At 38.1% G+C, this 20,024-nt stretch overlaps 2 protein-coding genes across 14 annotated transcripts in view; one reads left to right on the forward strand and one right to left on the reverse strand.

Annotated features, from left to right (window-relative positions):
- Positions 1 to 9,902, forward strand: part of C1H3orf20 (chromosome 1 C3orf20 homolog) — a 71,016-nt gene extending 61,114 nt beyond the window's left edge. The window contains exon 19 of the mRNA XM_071764850.1: positions 9,641 to 9,902. Coding sequence (XP_071620951.1) covers positions 9,641 to 9,650 — 10 coding nt within the window. The 3' untranslated portion in view covers positions 9,651 to 9,902. The remainder of the gene's footprint in view (positions 1 to 9,640) is intronic.
- VEZT (vezatin, adherens junctions transmembrane protein) overlaps positions 1 to 20,024 on the reverse strand; it is an 86,898-nt gene that overhangs the window by 32,504 nt on the left and 34,370 nt on the right. For all 13 annotated transcript variants that reach the window (XM_071764745.1, XM_071764718.1, XM_071764711.1 and 10 more), the window contains 5 exons: positions 12,729 to 12,876; positions 8,772 to 9,106; positions 7,761 to 7,954; positions 2,578 to 2,678; positions 1,162 to 1,369 (listed from right to left, as the gene is read on the reverse strand). In XM_071764745.1, the coding sequence (XP_071620846.1) occupies positions 1,162 to 1,369; positions 2,578 to 2,678; positions 7,761 to 7,954; positions 8,772 to 9,106; positions 12,729 to 12,876 (986 nt within the window). The remainder of the gene's footprint in view (positions 1 to 1,161; positions 1,370 to 2,577; positions 2,679 to 7,760; positions 7,955 to 8,771; positions 9,107 to 12,728; positions 12,877 to 20,024) is intronic.

Raw genomic sequence — 20,024 nt, forward strand, 5'->3', positions numbered from 1 at the left:
AGACTTGTCACGACTTGAACTGGTGGTAGGATTCCGTCCTTCTCCCTTCAACAGGGATGAAAAGAAGACTTGAAGAGATTTATGTCAAGAGTTGTGTGGTATTGCATTTACCACCAGAAGGGGAATACAGAAATCCTGCTCTTGAGCAGACTCTGGTGCAATCTGATGTCTAAAGCCTTTTTTAACTCAGTTAGAAGAGAAGTTAATACCAATAGCCAAGTGACTTCTCTTTACCATAGTTGCAGCTAAACAGACATGAAAATGAAAGTTGTGAAGAACTAATATTATTGTGGGTTTGATGTCAAAAGAAACAGCCTCAAAATAGGTACTGTTACTTTGTGTTCCCACTAAATTATTGAAAGACACAATCCGTGGTATTTTTTCCTGGTAGACACTGGCAGAGGCAGAATCCTTGGCATCTTGCCAGAATTGAGGGCTATTTTTCTTAATATACAGCATGAAATTTTTCAGTGGGCTCATCCTAAACTGTTTTTAAGAGGAAGGGACCAAAATGTGAAAAGGAAGGGAAAAAGGAAAAGACGAACTACTGCCAGTTTTGAAGATAATAAATCAAACAGCTCAAGCATCAAAAGGAATCAAGTTATATCCAGTCTTAGTCCTGGAACAGAGGCAGACTGTCTTGTTGAGGAAAGAGAAATTTTTATCCTGCCTTCAAGTGCAAGTGAATGGTGCTACCCAGAAATCCGCAGAGTTAGGAAAAGCCAGTTTAGAAGAACTCCTCTTGTTAAGAGTTTCTGGGATTTTTTTTTTTTGAAAATGTGTTCTGTATACTCACTCTTTGATGGAAACAAAAGCCAGTCTTACTGTTTTATGAGCCATTAGTATTTTGAAGTCTAGCCCTTCACTTTAACCTATGTATTTTTGTAAGTCTGAGATAGCTGCCGATGGTTTCTTTAAATTCTGATAAGTTATTTATTTTTGTTTAGAGCCAAATTCCCATTTCTCTGAGTTCTTTTCAGTATTTAGTAAAATGATTGCTGCAAGTAACATAAGGAGATGGAATAGCAAACTAAGGCCACAGAAGTCTATCAAAGACACTTCTACAGCTGAGCACTGCCCAGATTCTAACGTAGTCAGAGGTTGATGGCAAACAGACACCTACCCTTTCTTACAAAGGAACTAATTTCCCATAGTGCTTACCATGGTCGCTGAATAGTAGCTGTTTCCATTTCTGTCTTTCTATTTCTGAAGCTTTACAGCCCAGTACAGATTTCAGTTCTTGTAACACCCTCTTAGATTCCTGTCTCTCTCGTTCTTGTCTCTCTCTTTCTTCCTGGGAAAAGCAGTAAAAATCTTCCCCTTTGTATTCATTCTCTGTATCTGAATAATCAACATATGCTTCCAGTTCCTAAAGAAAGAAAGAAAGATTAAATTCTTTATCTTCACTCTCACTGTAGACCCTGTCCTACAATGTGGTGCATGAGGTGATCTCAACACGAGTCAGCCACAGTAATCAGGTGCAGCCCTGTTTGCACAGCAACAGGGCATCTGACACTGCTCTCAGATTTGTATGGTTTTGGAGCAAGTCCATTCATTGAAAATTAACATTAGTACCAGCCACCTAAGATTTTCTTTCAGACACAAGTATGATCAAGTGATATACCTTGAAAAGGGGACCTACTTCCCCATAATTACAAGTGGAAATAAGTTTCTGGGTTTCTTTTTTTGTTGTTGGTTTTTGTTTGTTTGTTTGTTTACATCCTAAACAATTCTTCCTCAGTCAGACATCTTGCTGATTTTACTTATGTAAATTGTTATTAAGAGCATGTTGAGAATAACAACCCCTTCCTCCAATTTTATCTATATTGGCTATATCATATTTCTATATCATATATCTATATCATATTTCAAGCATGAAAAAACAGAGTTCCCTTTATGTTGTAACAGACAGCCAGTAAAGTTACTAGTCCCAGCTCTTTGATATGGAAAAAAAAAAATCCAGAGAGAACACATGTGGGGTAGGCTTGGGAGAAGGCAAGGGAGGGACAGAGCAGAGCATGGGTGTTCAACCTGATTTCAGAATGCATCTGCCACTCAGTCTGGGAGGGAGGAGGTCAGCCCAACCATCACACAGGAGTTCACCAAACAACACAAAACTGTTCAATGTCACTGTTTGTTTTAGGTATCCAATAATGAAGAGTTTACTCAAACTGGAGACAGGCTGCTTTGTTCTGGACCTTGTCCCTTTTACAGCTGTGTCAGTTCATGTAACATATGCAAGCAGGACTCTATTTATACACTGCCTTTTAGCAATTTGCATTTTTTTCTGTATTACTCTGACCTGTGCTACTGTTCTCCTTTTGTCACTTGTTTCTCATGATTTATATAAGTGAATGCCAGAGCTCTTTTTTTCCATAATAGGGAATAGCTTCCCATAGAACAGCAAAAGGGACATACATCATTTTTTTCTGTAAGGCCAGTTATGAAATGGCACTGGCCATCCTTGGTCTGTCTGGGCAAGTCAAGAAGGCCACTTCACAAGCAATTGAAAACAGAGTGGACACAGCAGACAAACCCCCATGTTTATTATTTAATATGGTCCAATTTTTTTTTTACCTGCTCTTCAGGTATTGGATCTTTGTTTTCTATGTATATGGCAGGCCGTGTTAAAGGTACTGTAGTATGCTGTGGGTTGTCACGGGACATTTCCAGTTTGCCTGTAGGGGAAAAGAAAAAGGGATTTAAAAATAAGAAAAAGATTGAGTGGTGAATGATGGTTTTGAGTCACTCAGGTAAGGTCCAGGCATTTTCATCAGGCAGGTTTGACACACATGAAAAAAATGGTGACAAGCTGGTTAGAATACATCAAAACACGTTAGAGAGTACTGTAATGACTCAGCTGTTCTGATATAACCTGCATCTGATGAAACTCTTCTTGAAATAAGTCAACTAACAGATCTGAAAAATTTCATAGACTTTGGAAATGTGCAGGTGGCAAGAAAAACTGGGGAAACAGGAAAGAGGCTTAGTGCCTACGTTTAAAAAGAGAAGTAACATAGTAAAATTAGAGGCAAATCAGCTTCAGTTCATTGGAAAATACTGAAAGAACAAACAAAATTTACATGAAGCTCTTATCAATGAGAAGTGACAACCAATATGAGTTTGTTGAGAACGGAAGAAACCAAATCACTCCAGTTTCATTTTCCAATTCATTCACAGGTCTTATGAATAGAAAGAAGCCAACGACATCCTGTGTTTTGTTCAGTGTGGCCTTTGACAGTGTCACAACATACTCATAAGGAAAATGCACAGGCCAGGAGAAGTTGCTATTAGGTGCATCAGTCTCTTGGATAATCAGTGCCATTACTATTTTTAGACAGGAAAAATACACTGAGTGAGAATTTGTCTCCAGTCCAATACTCTTTCATATTTCCAGTAAGTGAAAGAAAAGCATTTAAGATCATTAAAACTGTTGACAATGAGATAATCTGCATGGATACTGAAGGGCACAGTTAGAATTGAAAATAATACTGAAAAATCAGAGATATAGCCCAGGAAGAATTGCATTGCAGATACAGCAGTTTGGTGACAGCAGCTGCAAATTTTTGTGCTTCAGGACAAGGAAATGCACGAATATCTGACAACTGACTGAGGAGCACCCCTAAGAAAAAGATAGGAGAAGCCTGGTTTTCAACTATACCCTGTTGCAAGCACAAAGCCAGACTACACTCTGGTACATATAAACAGCAGCATTGATTGTAAGATACATGAATTTACATTTCTGCTTTGGCACTGAACAGGCTGTGGATGGAACACAGCACCCAGTCTAGGCCGCCTTCATTCAGCAATACTGTGGAGGAAATAGAGGGAATCCAGAGGGAAATGATCAGGGGACTGAATAAAGAATTACCATGAGGGAAGAGCTGGAAGACATAGAGTCAGGCAGAGAAGACAGACAGAAACATATTATCTACCCTCAAAAAAATGTAATAGCTATAAAGAGGAAAGGAATTTCCATTGTGGCTGGATGAAAAGTGCTGCTTTTAAATTGCAGCAAGAGGTATCTATAGTCAGTAAGAACTTTCTACTGTAATGGAGTTAAGTGCTGGAATAGATGCCTGGAAAGACTGTAAAATGTCTTTAGAGAGAGAGCTTTAGGAATAGGTATATAACATTTACTCACAAACACTAATTTACCCTTGAAAAGGGAAACAGGCTAGAGGATCTCACAAAGCCTCACCTACTCCTGTTTTCAGTTTCTAATCTATACAATGAATACCTGTGGAGAGTATTCTGAAGGCAGGAAGTTCCCATTAATGACAATTTTAGTTACCTGCTTTTGCAAACAGGAGAAGCATTTAATTCCCTAGTTGCCTGGGAGGAGCTTAAGATTTGACATTCCAGAAATACCTATATGCAAAGTTAAAAAGAAAGGTAAAGCATGTAGTGAAATTCAAAGTAGGTGGAAAATTGACACGAGATATTTATTTTATAGATATCAAGCCACTGCCTATGTCCATTGCATTAATCTGCTTCAGAATAAAAACATTTTAATAATAATAATAATGACAGCAACAACAGAAGTATGCTCCTGAAGGTATGAAGACAAACCTCAAAGAGTATATGGAAGTTACCATTTAAAAGCTTGCCTTCCCACATCACAGGTGCAAAGCAGCTCCTCTAATGTATAGAGCTGCTCTGTTTGCCACTTATATGGGATGATACCATATAGGTATGGGATGATACCATTGCTAGGGGTACACTTACAGATCACAAATGCAGAGTGTTTAGCTAAAACTTCTGCTGCTTTAGTTCCTCTCCAGTGGATCAAAGGACTGCAAGATCGAGGAGCCTGCAGCAGAGTACCATGGCTTTGCTCTTACAAATAACTAAAAAAGTTAAATACATTTTCAAAGATAGAGAGAGCTTGAAAAGAAAAAGTTTAACAATTTAAACAGTTATTTAAACAGAATTAAAAAAGCTGAGGGGGATATTATTTCAAAGATCGTGAAAGCCACTCTGTAACTAGCCATAAAGGGTGTTCCATTCTGTAACATTAGAAGCAGACTACTACATACTTAAACTGTCAAGGCCTTGATGATGATGATGAAAAAAAGTTCAAGAATAAAGAGAAGCTGGCCAAAAGTCTAGAATCAACTCATGCTGAAAGTGAGCAAAGATATGTAAATATGTAAATCAATGACAGGTAAGTCTGTTGTTGCTCAGGAAGTTTAAGGAGAGGTGAACTCCTTCCAAGGTGCTCTTGGGGTCTGTTCTGTATCTGACAGGATCAGTGCTGATTCTGGAAATACACTGAGTCTCATAAACAAAGAAGCCAAACAGCATATATAAAGTAAGCATATACTTTAATATATGCTGGTATCATCACCCATGAAAACCTGAAGGGAGCATATGAGTGTTCAGTCAGTTAGACTTAAGCATTTGCTTTGACAGTCTGACACAATGAACTATTTGCTGTAGCTGTGAGAAACCTCTGTCAAAGAAAGCTTTGACACAGAATGATTTAGTGCAAGAAGCATAGAGTGCCTGCTGAAGGAGACCCATCTGTATATACAGAAAACAATTAGATATGCAAAACTGCTCAGAAAATAAGCAATAGGCAGCTAGGTAGGATGCCTCAACCAGGATAGCCCACAGCTCAAACGTGCTCTGTAGTGGTTGGAAACTTTCAGCTCCTGGTTCATCATCAACAGCATCCTGAGGCTGGTCAGACAAATGAGTTCCCAGTTTCTTCCTCTCCATGAAGAAACACAGGCCCTTTGCTGGGGGATTGGACACATTTATAGATGAAGAAGAAAAAGGCTTATTTTGTTTAAATACTAAGCACAATGATGGGATGCTGCTACAAATATCTAACAAATCTATACAGCTTTTATTTAAGGTATTTCTTCTCAAAACTGGGGCTACACCATCAGAAACAGCTCCCTCTTCAATAGTGTTCTTAACTGACCCTAACCTGACTTAACTTAACCCAAACCACTGTTCACTGGTTGAACCAGTTAGCTGAACTAAACCTGTGTTGCAGCAAAAGTGCTGGGCATCTGCTTGGACACTGTGTTCTACTGCCATGGGGTCCTCACTACAGCTTTTGTCAAAAGATTCATTTAGTTTTGGATAAAAGTACATAAAGACAGATGTGCTTAGCTGTTACACTATTTCAGCAGGAAAGCATCTTCTTCCAAAGAGCTTTCATTGAGAAAACCCCCTGAGATAGTTTAATGTAGCAATTCACATAATCATAATTAGCAGACAGCTGTTAAGATTTGTAGAAGAACAGGAGGAGAATTAGACTTGATTTCAGGCACAGCTTGGAAAGGTTGACTTGCAGAAGCTTCCTAAGCTTCTATATCAAACAAGTCAAATGTAGTCAAATAAAAATAGTTTTCAATGACTAACATAATTTAAAAGTAGCTTCTGAGGAATAATTCAGTAAACTTGTTGCAAAATAGAGATTCAGCCCCAGCACATTTCCAGGAATGTCACTAGGCAAAAGTGAAAGGAAAGGATTTTTTAAATTTCCCATGCAATCCCTTCCTTCTAGATCACACACTAAGTTATTTTTGTACTGAACTTTAAAAGGAAGCAAATTATAACAAAAGTGGCTGTCATGAAACTTATACACAAAGTAAAAATAAAACTAAAATAACTAAAAGTACTACAGCGTGCAGTCTAGAAAGAACATTTAAGAGAAGGAGAAAAAAACAATGAGTAGAATTGCTGGTTGTGGAGGGCATCAACAAAACACAGCAGGCTAGCACAGGCAAATGTGTCAGACTATATCCAATATCCTCATGGGTTGTTTTATGCAACACTGAGAGGGAAGTTGTAAGACTAGACTATCAGGCAAAGTACACATAAATTTGGCTACACCGTGTCTGGACCTGCACTAAGCCTGCATTAGGCCTCCCAGTGCTCCCAGTTCTGATGTATCCATGAACATGGTCAACCTGCACACCTCGAGGCCCACAGCAATATTCATCCATCTATTTGATATCCCACTCATGTATCATTAAAGAGCTTAGCTCACTACAGATTTGCATTTCTATGGGCAACATGGTGATACCTCAAGTCATAATTTTCCTAATTCAGTCTGAATTACCAGCATTTTTTCAGATGCTGGGCTATGCCTTCCCTGGGATATTAAAAAGCTCTTGAAGAAAAAGGAAATTAAAGGTTCAACTCCATGTCACGAGAGCCTAAATTAATTATCATTATTTAAGCTAGTTGGTGATTCACATGGAGAGCAGCATGGGAGGTAGAAGTCACTAAAGAGAGGCATATGGCAAAACACTGGGATATGCTGCTTTTAAACCCAAAAAGATGAGTTATCTGACAGAGTAGGTAAAAGGTATGTTCTATACACCCTATACAATTTCAACTGTTCCAGGAAATGTCATTGACAGGAAAGCTTCATGACAATGCCATTGCCATTTCAATTCACTATGTCATTTTTATGCAGTGAAATGAAAATCTCAGGGACAATTCCTCAAAACTTTCACACGTGATTCACTAAACAAAGGCAAAAAACCACTGTGGATCTGCAGCTGGAAATGTAACAGTCTGAATATGCGGGTCTAAAGGACCGAGTTAACATATTTATATTTTTTGCTGAAACAAAAGTTTCAAGGTTATCACAATGAAAACGTTTGACATATGTATATAGTGTATTGTTGTCAGACCTTCTTCAGCAAAAATTCTGATACACAGGCTGAATTTTGCCTTTGATCCATTTGATCATCCCATCTCCATTAGTTGCTAAATCGATCTCTCACATATACCTTTTTTATTTGGGTTTCTTCCACTCATTTTTTCCACCTGAGAAATGGCTTCTTCCCAGCAGCTGTTGCTTGCCTGGATATGAGGCTGAAGAAACTTTAGTTTTTGTTCCAGAACCTGTTGGGCTTCTGTTGTCAGCTCAGGTGTCTCCTTAGTATTTACAAGTTTTTCAAGTTCATCCTCAAGAATTATTACCCTAAGTGATGAGATGAACAGAAATAAGTAATAATAAATATCTGACTTCACCATTCCTTTATTTATCATTTAATAGCCTGTTATTTTCTTCAGTTTTTAAGAAACTAACTCAGACAAGTCCTCAAAGATGCCCCAGAAGTTAAAAAAGATAATTTTTTTCCACATCAAGACACATCGCTTACCTGTGTTCTTTGCAGCAATTTTTTGTAAGTACAATTAAAGGAGTAGGACAGCTTCAAATATTTCACCAAGGCAGTGACGTATCTTTAAAAATAATTGCTAGGTAGCTACTACGAGCTGAACTTTACAAGAAAGCATTTGGCATGTTGCAAAATCAATGAAAATAAGTCTGAAATGAATGAAAAATATTTTCAGATTTTTTCAAGGGAGCGACAAAAGCATTGCGAGATCTCAACGAGCCGCTTAGCTTTGGATTTTTACCAGGTACTTAAAGAATAAGCAGTAAATAATAGGAGATTTCATAGGGAACCAAGGATCCCTGACCCCATACTATGTGAAGATACGCCTAGGGTGACAATACCTGTTTGTATCTGCCTTTTTTCGGCATCAATCCGGGATACGAGCTGACAACCCAAAGAACTCAAGTCTTAGGCCTAAGCTGACAACCCAAAGAACTCAAGTCTTAGGCCTAAGATGACAACTCAAAGAACTCAAGTCTTAGGCCTAAGCTGACAACCCAAAGAACTCAAGTCTTAGGCCTAAGCTGACAACCCAAAGAACTCAAGTCTTAGGCCTAAGATGACAACCCAAAGAACTCAAGTCTTAGGCCTAATCTCTTAATTCAGGAGTTAACTTACTCGTTGAGCAGTGCCTTGAGATGAAGCTGCAAGCTGCGCACCGCCGTCTGCAGACTGTTCAGCTCTGTGGACTTCTGCTTTGCTCTGGCCGAGCGTTCAAACCCCGAGGACTGGTGCTGAGTTTCAAAGTAGCGATAGAACTCGTAGCTGCGCTTCAGCTCCTCCAGGCAGGCAGCGTGTGTGTGAGGTAGGCCCTGGGTCACGTCCGAGAGGATGTGATGAGGCAGCCGCTCGGGGCAGAGCAAGGGCTTGGGAGACGCGTTGGCTGGGGAGAGGAGCAGCACCAGCCTCCTGAAGAATTCTGAACTCTGCCCTACCCAGAGCTGAAAGAGGACCTGCAAAACAGGGAAGGGGTTAGCTGCCTGCAGCCGGCTCCAAAGGTACGTCCCAGGTACAAGAAAGCCTGGGTCCGAAGGCACAGCCCAGGAAAACGTTCCTCCGACAGCCACGGGAACGTAAAAAAACTGTGAAAAAGATGCTAAAGGTTTCTGAAGGGTATTCCGGACCACGTGATGTTCAGATTTTGTGAACGTCAGGTGACTTAATTCTTTTATGAAGGATATTATATGCAATTACGCTGAAAAGGTTGTCAGAGGCCTAAAAATTCATATTCTCATCAGGCAGTCTCATTATTCGCTATAATCTCCACATACCCTACAGCTCATAAAGGGCTGCCAAAATTCCAGTGGCAGCAAAGACATTTTTTCCTTTATAATGCCAAGCTATCATTTCTGTGATCTACTAACTACTGCACTGCCCCACACCCAACCTTGAAATGTGAGTCTAATTGCATTGTACTTCAGCAAAAATCATTCTACTTCTGAAGAAAGCTGAGCAGTTAACTTTTTTTTTTCTTTTTTTTTTTTCAGCCAACGTTAGAAATTTCTTCCAGTACCACTAAGGAGGGAAAGTCTAAGAAATCATTTGATTTGCAACCCTATAAATGGTGAAAAGAGGCCAGCTGATCTGGGAACGAGGCACCCACAATTTTCATCTTGAAAAGTTCAAGTTCCAATGAGATGAAGTGCTTTCTTAATTTGAAGAAGACTGCTGGTTCAGCAGAACATGACAGAACAGCACCATTTTATATCTCTAAAATGAAACAGAAAGGTTATGATACTTTTTTCTGCAGTACTGGTCGTTATTAAAAGGGAACAACTGTAGGTGAGTATGAGGTGTAGTTTGGCATCCAGGTGGGTTTTGAATGTCTCCAGAGATGGAGACTCCATGGGACAAGAGATGTGGCTTGCTTTCCTTGCCTTGGCAGCATTTGTAAAACAGGGGCAAGAAGGTAAAACTGTGGCAGACTGGATAGAAAGGTTCTGTCTACACCTGCAAAACTCCCTTCTACCTCTTGGTCTCCCTCTTCCCCATACATGCTAGGGCTTGGGAGATGCACCTCATCCCCCCCTGGACACGTTTAGCTACTTAAGAAGATGGGATATGGAGAAGGAAGACCATCCTGGACCCAAAAAAACATCCTTCCCATGAAAGCTTTCCCAAAATTGATGCTTTCCCACTTAAGACTGTTGCTTTTCACAGATGGACATCTTCATTCAGAGGGCAGTAAGCAGCTTCACTGTAAAATGCCTGACTTCTGTTAATGAATATTTTGTCCAACCTGTGCTAGGTGAGCCTGCTCTGGCAGGGGGGTTGGACTAGATGATCTCCAGAGGTCCCTTCCAAGCCCCAACATTCTGAGATTCTACAAAATCTGTTCCCAAGCAATCTAGACCAAGGCAGACAAAGTAATTACTCATCATGCCTTTTTCCCACTCCCCTCAACTACAGAACAGGATGACCAATTTACTTGTTCTGAGATTTTTTGTCTCTAGGCTTTGTAATAATGTATTTACATCTTTGTACTCATACTACTATGGACAAGCAGCAGGTTTTTCCAGTATACAAACAGCCAAGAGCAAAACATAGAACAGTGCTCTGTGAGTAAAATATAGAACAGTAGCACAAACTATTAAATGCCTTAAGAGAGAAGCTATATGATGTATCCTAGGGTACATAAAACCATACTTGGATGCAAACTGATAAAATAATCCAAAGGGAAAAAGAATTCCCATTTTACAAAAGATGGTTATGAGATGAAAGAACACAACAATATGAAATTAATGTCAGGCACACGTGCAAGACTGTGATGTGGCTGGGTGCAGATGGGCAGCAATCAGCCAAGTGACCCAGACAGTGTGGTGCCCTGGATAGGAAGTCAAGAACTCGTGCTACAATAAACACAAAAGAAGACCAATCCCTTTCTCCAGACATAAGGCAAAAAAGCAAAGTGGTAGCACACAAAAGTAGTGAACTTCAGCAATTTAAAGTAATAATGCAAAACCTACCTGAAAAAAGGCATAACAACAAGAGAAAAGGAAATGCCAAATGTATTTAGGGTTGCAAATAGCTTGGTCTGGCAACAACTTCTGATCATTTTTACTGACAATTAAAATTCACCCAAAACATCCAACTGGTTCTTCTCAGTATATATCAGTATTTTTTTCTTAAGCAAAAAATGTTCACTCTTTAAACTGCTTTAGTTCAAGTGCAAGGTAGCCCAGAGGCACAGGCTACATTTTTCATCTGGCTAGACATGGACTTGAAATGAAAATTAAAATATTAACCAAATCTGGATACATGTCTCTGTATTCTATCTGCATTTTAATATAAAGACAACTGCTCTCTAATTAAAATATACTGAAGAGGACTACACATAAATCCAGAGCTCAAAACATAAATATGTCTCGAGGTTATCAGGGTATATCTATTTTATTATTTATGCAGGAGTCTGCTTAGGATTGATTTATGTTCATTTAGGTATGAACACCCAAATGTTCACCATACCCAGCTTTTATCACTGTCTGTTACCAGTTACAGTAAACCAAGATTCACTAGTTGTGAGCTTAACTGTACCCAGAAAGCATCCCAACCTGTTGAGCTAAATTGCAGATAACAAATACTTAGCTTATAAACCTGGCACCCTTGATTGGCTTTTTGTGCTTAAAAAGAAGTGGGTAAATAAGTAGGCTGCCATGACTGCAATTAGAACTTCAGCTAATGAAAAGGCAGGGAAAAAAAGTTTTAAAAGCTTACTTCTGATGTAGCTTTTAGCATACAACTAATTAAACAAAGCCTCAAAGCTTAGCAGTCACTATTACTTCTAGCATTTACTGTCAGAACAAAAGAAGTCTAGGAATTAAGTGAACAAAATGCAACAAGAGCCAACCCCGTAAGAACACGGAAGTCACATCATAATGGAATTTTCCACTAAAAAGAAAAAATGTTAAAAGGTTCTCAGCAGAGAACCAGTAGTGTGAAGAAGGCCTACATTCAAATTAGATCTTCTTTCCCATTGCAAACATTGACTCATGCAAATTAAAAAGAGTTAACATCTCAAAACAAAATAGATAAAAAAGCCATTATATGGTTGTCATTCTGTTCTGTTTCAATTTTTTTCTAAGATCAAAGAATTACACTAGTTCATGGCAGCAGGGGTCCAAGCTTATGATTTCTGCTCCTCAGTGTAACTTAATGCATCTATTCCCTTTGGCAATTACAGCTCATTATATTTTCGGATGTCTCTCTTTTTATTCAAGTTGAAAGATTAGCTAAGAAAGATGTAAGTGCAAATCTGGAAATTATTCTATTCAGCTGGGATCAAGGGAAATCACGGAGCAGAAAAATCATGTTTAAAAAGCAGTTTGATCAAGCTGATTATAAAACAGTGAATTGAATGAATTTACATGTTTTGCAGAAGAAAATCCTCATGTGTTGTACAGCTTTTCCTCAACTACCATCTCAAAGAAACCATCTAAATGCCAATAAATGTAGAAACACATAATATAAGACTGATTACATCTTCCCCTCAGTTGACCATGTTACTGCAGGCCACTATGTAGAAGCCACAAGGGTTCATGACAACTGAAAAGAGGTTTTCATGATGCATGAGGTTACCTTGAGTGCAGGCAAGCTGAAGCCATCAGTGAGGTTGTGTGCCTCCTCCTCAGAGACCTGCTCTTCACTCAGCCCCAGACCCAGCTCCTTGAAGGGGACTACACAGATGTAGCTGGTCACATTGTCACTCTCAGAGTTCAGAGGGTAGGTTTAGCTGGAGTTAAGGTGTTTAACAAAGCAGCTTTTGCATTAAACACACAGGAAAGGGAAAAAAAAACCCCACACCTAAAAAGGCTTCTTTTGTCTTGTAATTTGTTTGGAAGTGCATACATTCCACTCAAGCCCACCTGAATCCTGCTTAATTGTATATTTTGCAGTCCTTATTCAGAGCACAAGTATTAAAAAGTCTTAGAAGGATGAGAGGTAAGAAAGACATTGACAAAACACCTATGTCTAAATATAAACACATAAAAAGAAGCAAAACGGAGTGATAAAAAATATCTGCATCCCTTTCAAGTGAGGAAAATATCTTGCCTGAAAATGTTAAGTTTCCAAAAAGTAGCTCATGTCAGTCTTACAATGGAAATCATACATTCAAGAGGAAAGAGGAGAACAACTCTTGTGCAATGTTTAAGTTTTCAAAGATAGCCTTTGTTATAGATTGAACTCAGAACAATGGGGACTCCCTGTGAATTCTGTCTTTGGAGGGACTTTCAGAGATCTCTACAATAGCTGCTCTTTGAAAGGTAACAGTGAGAAAAACAGGAGCTCCCCAGTTGTTACACCATTAATTTTATTGATTACATCTCTGTAAAGCCCCCCTGATCTGGGCAGGAACAGTGGCAAACTGTTATCTACCAGAACTATTCAGCACATTTAAATTCTGGGCGTGCAAATGTACATTTCCAGTCCTCAGAAATGCTTAAAAAGTAGTAGAAAGTACAATATAAACTCCACTAGAAGACAGATAAAAATAATCCATAGACTAAGCAGCATTTGTTTTAAAGTAGCACTAATTTTAGATTAACCTCATGCTGGGGGAAGGGAAGGAGGAACACTTCAAGATTTGTTCACATCTTGGATAGTAACCTAGTCACAAGAAAACTTGCTTGTGGTCCTAAACACATTTGTTCTGCAGAACTACATAAAAATATTTGGGAAGCACTCCTGAAAATAAAAACTTAAATGTTTCTTTCTTATATATTTTGATTTACAAACTGAACACTTTCACCTTGTGGGACACATAAAGCACTTGACTGGAAGCACTTCCTCAAGAAACTTTTTACCACTTGAGTAGAAGAACAATGCATAAAATAAAATAAAATTTCTGTGGCTCAGGAACTAGCAATACTAAGTGTCCAGGCTCTAAAAACCAACTACATTTCTCCCTAATTTCTCCCCTGAGTCCAGGAAGAAAGAGTGTGTGTGCTTCAGAAGTAGGAATGCAGATGAAAACCTGCAAAACAAATCACTCAGAAACACAATATTTTGTTGTCACCAGCTGCTGCCTTCCATACATAAACACCGTGGCTATTCTAAGTTAACCTGATGCCCAGCAGATGGAGCACATGGGATGAGGATGGTAACACCCGAAGAGATTGAAATTCAGGTCAAACCCCTTCAGGACCAGTTCTCTCAGAGACTAATTACATTCCTTGTTGATCTTTTTCTGCAACAAGCCATTGCTAACAGCAGAAATACCATAAAAAGCAGTCTGGGCACATATTAATTTCTAAGTCATGCTAAAAAAAATAAATTCCTAAGGAACCTCTCAAGTGTGTGTTTATATCAAAGAACCCACTTAATTGCTGCTATGCCTCAGCTAGGGATTCCCAGCTAGATGTGTGTTAGATGAAAGCAGAGAACTCATCCCATGCCCCCATTAACATCCTAAAGGCTAAATGTTTAGAAAGTTTCAATACATCCATCATATACACCAAGCCACATGTTTTGCTCTAAATTGCAAGTATTTTTAGTGCTAAGGTTTTCTATTAAAGCCAGAGTACAGTAACTAACCCTAGGTTAGCTAAATTTTTCTGGTTTTGTGAAAATATTCTTCTGTTGAACTGACATTCTTTATTAGCTTGGGAGAAGGCAAAGGCAAAAAATTTATTATTTAATAATAAACTGTCAAATCTGGAATAAAATGTCTGCACAGTGAATGTCTAATCTCTGCCAGCAGACCCATCTATTTATCTGTAGAAAAGCAAGAACACTAAGGTACCCCTCTTAGTAACAATTTAACATTTGCACATTGCTCTTCCAAAGCACATTCGCATCTACAGATTTAAATCTTCAGAGGGGGAGGGTTCACAGTGTCCCTGAGAAATCCAAGCTGCTCTTTTATAAAATTTTCAGCTGCTCACCAGGCAGGAAGGGATGAGGAAAGTATGTGATGAACTGGCTGGTCAATGAAGAAACACTGCACCAAAGAATATCCAAATGTTTTACTCAGATCTTCCAGCACTGGATTTCTAATTCAGGCTTTTATGACCCAAAGAGGATTCTACTTTTTGTTTAGCTTACTGTTTTCTTGTGTGAACTAACATTTCATAGTGCAATAACTAAATTTTTACTGAGAAGGAACAATTTTTTACTAAGATTTACTAGAGGCAATTTCCAAGTTTTCCCTGTGCTCAGTGCACCTCAAAGACAAAGAATGTATTATATCCACTCCACCTTAATGGGGTAAGACATAATTCAGTTCAAAGCATTGCTATCCCCATGTCTTTTTGTAGGACTATTTATGTCTAGCCACCAGAGAATGATACCTTATATTTACAGTAACATTAAAGTTGCTTGAGGTGATATGGTCCAACTCCCAGGTCCTACCTATCAATATAGTTGAATGGAAATGAAGGCTCATGTCATCTTGCACCAGCTGAGGCTGAAAATATTAACATTAGTCAGTAACATAAGCTACAGCCTTTCCTCCATCGAGCTTGTGTATCATTAATTCAGAGAATAAACCATAGATTCCCATGATGCAGAACCCACGAGGCTCTTAGGCATAAAAATATTAAGCAACCAGCACACTGATGGAAGGACTGCCTCAGGTATCACACAGTTCAAGGCAGAACAGTGCAGAGATTTGTTAAGTTAGTAGTGACTGCTCTGCATAACATTCCAGAAACACTTAAGCCAAAATATCTAAATTTTTTTGCTCAAGCTTCCAGCCATTGCATCCTGCTATACACTTATCTTCCAGATTAAAAGAGAAATTAACTCCTCCTGATATGAACAAATCAGAATCAAGTTGGCATGAGAAAACGAAGTGTTTCTGCAAGCACCCAAATGTCATTTCACATAAAATATAAGGAATATGACTTTCCATCTCATGAAATACTACTGGTCTGTCAAGTTTGATACAGAAGTTTGAAATAAGGCTGATGTGTAGTTGTGTATTTGTTCTATTTTCCATGTGAACAAATTTTAATTAGGATGGTATTAATTTATTCTACTGAAGGCAGCTGTCCAGAAAGGGAGCACATGAGGCACAAGCATTACTGAACTTGTAGTCTTACTGAAGTGACTCATGATAACATATCAGGTCTATGCAATTTAAATTTATATAAAGCTGTGAATTAGGATTTTTAAATCTCTGTAACAGGTTCATCAGACACATTTCCCTCTAACACATCTGAGATACACATTACTATAACAGTCTGATTTGCTGCAAGTATTTTGGTAGGAGAAATAGTGATGGTTATAAAATCTTAATAGATTAGGATAGATCAATATATCCCTTAACAATTAATGTGTTTACTAATTTACTTTTACTTAGTCACTCATTTATATCTACAGTTAGCCAGTTTTTAAGACTCAGCCCAGTTACCAGCTCAACCTGTCAAGTACATTTTCTTCCTTGTCTTTCTTGAAGTAAAACATACAGCAAGTAACTTAAGTCCAAAGCAGCTTCCCTTTGACTTCAAATAGGATGAGTCTTACTGATTTGAAGCATGAATTCGATGCCTATCTCAGAAATAGTCCAATATATTGAAGCATAGGTTTAGCAACATACTTAAGATTACTAACAAAAAAAATCTCTCAAGACAGTGTAAAATTAAGCAACAATAACCTTTGCAGTGTTAATTTGTTGACAAAATGAGATAAGAATCTAAACCTATTTTAAAGATTAAATATTTATTTATTTACCTGTATAGTTTTGAGGGTTTAGCCTTAAAACAATGTAAGAGCAAAAATTCACAGTAGGACTTAGCTCAAACATACGTCCATACAACATCATTCACTGACATGACATTTTCTGGGAAAAACTGCTCCATGGAAATAGATTTTGCTTATTTCTGAACATTTTTTTTGACTTAATATCACACCCATGCATACCTGTCTTAGAAAACAGTTCCTATACAAGGAAGCCATTAAGCCATGAGTAAATCGATCTTGTTGGAAGTTATCTTGGAAAAGGATATTCAGACATAGTAAGCCTGAAAAATAATTCACCTAGAGGTATTTCTAGTAAGTTCTGAATATATAAGAATTTATTAAAGGATTTTTTAAATGAAAGCTTAACTTGAATCAAAGTGTACCTTTTACTACATTAGTAAATTTAATATTATTTTCTATATTACTTTAGCTGTCATATGTAATAATAGACATATCTGAGCTCATTATTTTCATAGCCATAAAGCAAGAATTATTTTCAGTGCATCATAAATTTCAGCCTCAAAATTCCAGGTTTATTGTAAGAAACACAAGGATAAAGGAAAATAGGGCATACTTCACATTATCATCTTTTTATACCAACTCTACTAATCAGGAAGCCCATAAACAGACCAGAACCTTATTTTGATAACTGGATTTCACACAGAAAGATTTCTGGATGCCACCAACCATGGAAAGCAAACTGCAATATGAAAATTTATTTCTCATTTATACACACATAAATGTTTCCATGAAATGCCTACTCCATGGATCAAAGCAGTTCCTCTCCTATATATTTGCTCACTCTCTTTAAGAAATACTACTCCCTATTCTTTCAAGAGCAAAATGGCCCTACAGACTGAACAGGTATCAGTTAAAATGGAACTAAGCTTATTAGCTGGAAAAGATTAAAATTTTGTTCTTCTTGAGACTAGGAAGTGTTTCACATATTAAATTCCTACTAAAGACTGTTAGAAGCACAAATTATTCAGTTTTTTTACTTGGCTAACTAAAAAGAAACATCTGCTCTGCTACAAATACACCAAGCATTATCAAGTAAACAAAAAATGTTTATTTAAGCAATATTACGTAAGTATATTTATTTCAACAGCATTTTAATGTCACTTTTTAACATTAATACAGATGTGAAATATTAGAAACATTTCTTGAATATTCATTTTCTCTTAAAAAAACCATTTTGTTTTGCTGTTGCCAATGTAAATTACTAATAGTGCTACTGGATTCGTGTCTCACAATTCTCAGAAGCAGCAAATTTCAATCCATAATTCATTAGTCCATACTCTGATAACCTAGTGGATTTTAAGTTGAGAGTATCTTCTGATTTTGTGCAAAACAGAGCTTACAAAAAGAGAACTGTAATAGTCAGACTTTGCATGGAAATTCTTTTCATCAACATTCCTTTCCTTCACTTTATCACCTCACTCCTTTATTTTATCTCTCCAGTTCCTCCTTCTCCTTGTTGTAGGCCAGATTTGTGCTAATAATCTGATGACAGACAGGGGCATTAAAGTTGTCACAAGTGGCAGCTGTGAATGCTTTTGACATGAAGGAATTTTTGGCCCCTCCAGCATAAGAATACTATTTAATTGTACAAGGCAGTGGAATCTATTTGAAAGATGCTCCTTGCCATCAATGCCCATATAATATATGTAACATTTTCGGGCAGTCGTGATATGTAGGGACAAAATCAAACTAAGACAGCTTAGAACTACCTTAAAGCTGCTCTTATATGTCCTAGTGGGGAAGAAGAATCCTTTACACACCTTCTTTCCTTGCTTAAATTCCTTGCTTTCCATTTTCATGAACTGCCATGCTTGACAGCTCATGCTTGCAGGCCCAGCCTGCATCTCAGCTCACATCCTGCCACTGTTTTTGCCACTATGCTCCACAAAAAAATGTTTCTCTTTCCATTTATCAGGAACCAATACACATGTGGCTGCAGTACATTTCTGGATATTTGGTTCTGCTGGCCCTTGTTACTGTGATATCTGCATAATTTGGTATAATGGAATTTCCATCCTACATATCTTGCAAAGACAAAACTAAATGCCAAATTAGCCCAAGTAATCAACAGACTTTCTTCTCCCATTTTCTTAGTTTAAAAGCCATTCCTTAAGATTAGTAGTTACAGAACTAGTGGACAGTCCAATACTCACCAATATTCCTTGAAGCTCCCCAGCCACCACAACAACCTACACACCTGTCACAACCACTGCTGGATTTACTTTCTTCATGCTGGAGAATATTTGGGAAGTCTATGTCAGCTGATCCCATTTTTCAGATACCTTCACTTGTCCTTAAAACTGATTCTTGACTATTTCCAAGCTAGGTATCAGTTGCTCTTATTAATATGTCTGAACCATTCATAGCATCATTTCCTTTCTCTCCACAACAGATCCACCTCATTCCTCAGAGCCAAGAGCCAAGCCTTAAGCCCAGAATCAGGATTCCTAACCCTACACAAGTAATTATTTTTCACACAAATCCCCATTTCCTTCAAAGTGAATGCACACACTCATAGCTTCGTGTGTGCCTCTGTCACATGTCATCAGCACTCAATATATTCATCCATTTGCCAGACAAGATATGTAAGTCAAACATTATGTTCTAGGAAGGCAAAAGAAGTAATTTGCCATGTCAGGTTCTTAACAGTTGCACTGCCACCAGCTTTTGTTTCTGCACATGCTTCTTTCAGATCAGGAACATACCTGGTTTATTTTTTTACTACAATACAGGGTGAAGATGTTATTTCCTATATAGTGCAGTAAGTACAACAAACTTTGAAATTCTAACACCCTTAAGGAAAGTATGCAATTCACTGAAGAAATACAGGTGATGCTTCACAAAATGGAATCTGAAGAAAATGTTCTGCTTTGATTCAGAGTAGGAACTCCTCACTTTTTAATGTGCCTTTTGGCTAATTTATATAAGAAGAGTTTCACACTTGTCTGAAACAGGAAGCCAACTTACCTTTGAATATGCAGGGCCATACTGCCAGAAGAGAGGGCATTTTAGTGCAAAGGAAAAGGATGGCAAGGAGGAATTACAAAACAAAATGCCAAAATACTCTGAAACGCATTATTTGTACTTACACCAAAGGCCTGGATGTCAGTAAGTGGGACAATGCTTTTCGTGCACCATCTTATGGCACCCAAAAAGACACAACTTTGAAGA

This window comes from Heliangelus exortis, chromosome 1 (assembly GCF_036169615.1).
Source record: "Heliangelus exortis chromosome 1, bHelExo1.hap1, whole genome shotgun sequence".
NCBI lineage: Eukaryota > Metazoa > Chordata > Aves > Apodiformes > Trochilidae > Heliangelus > Heliangelus exortis.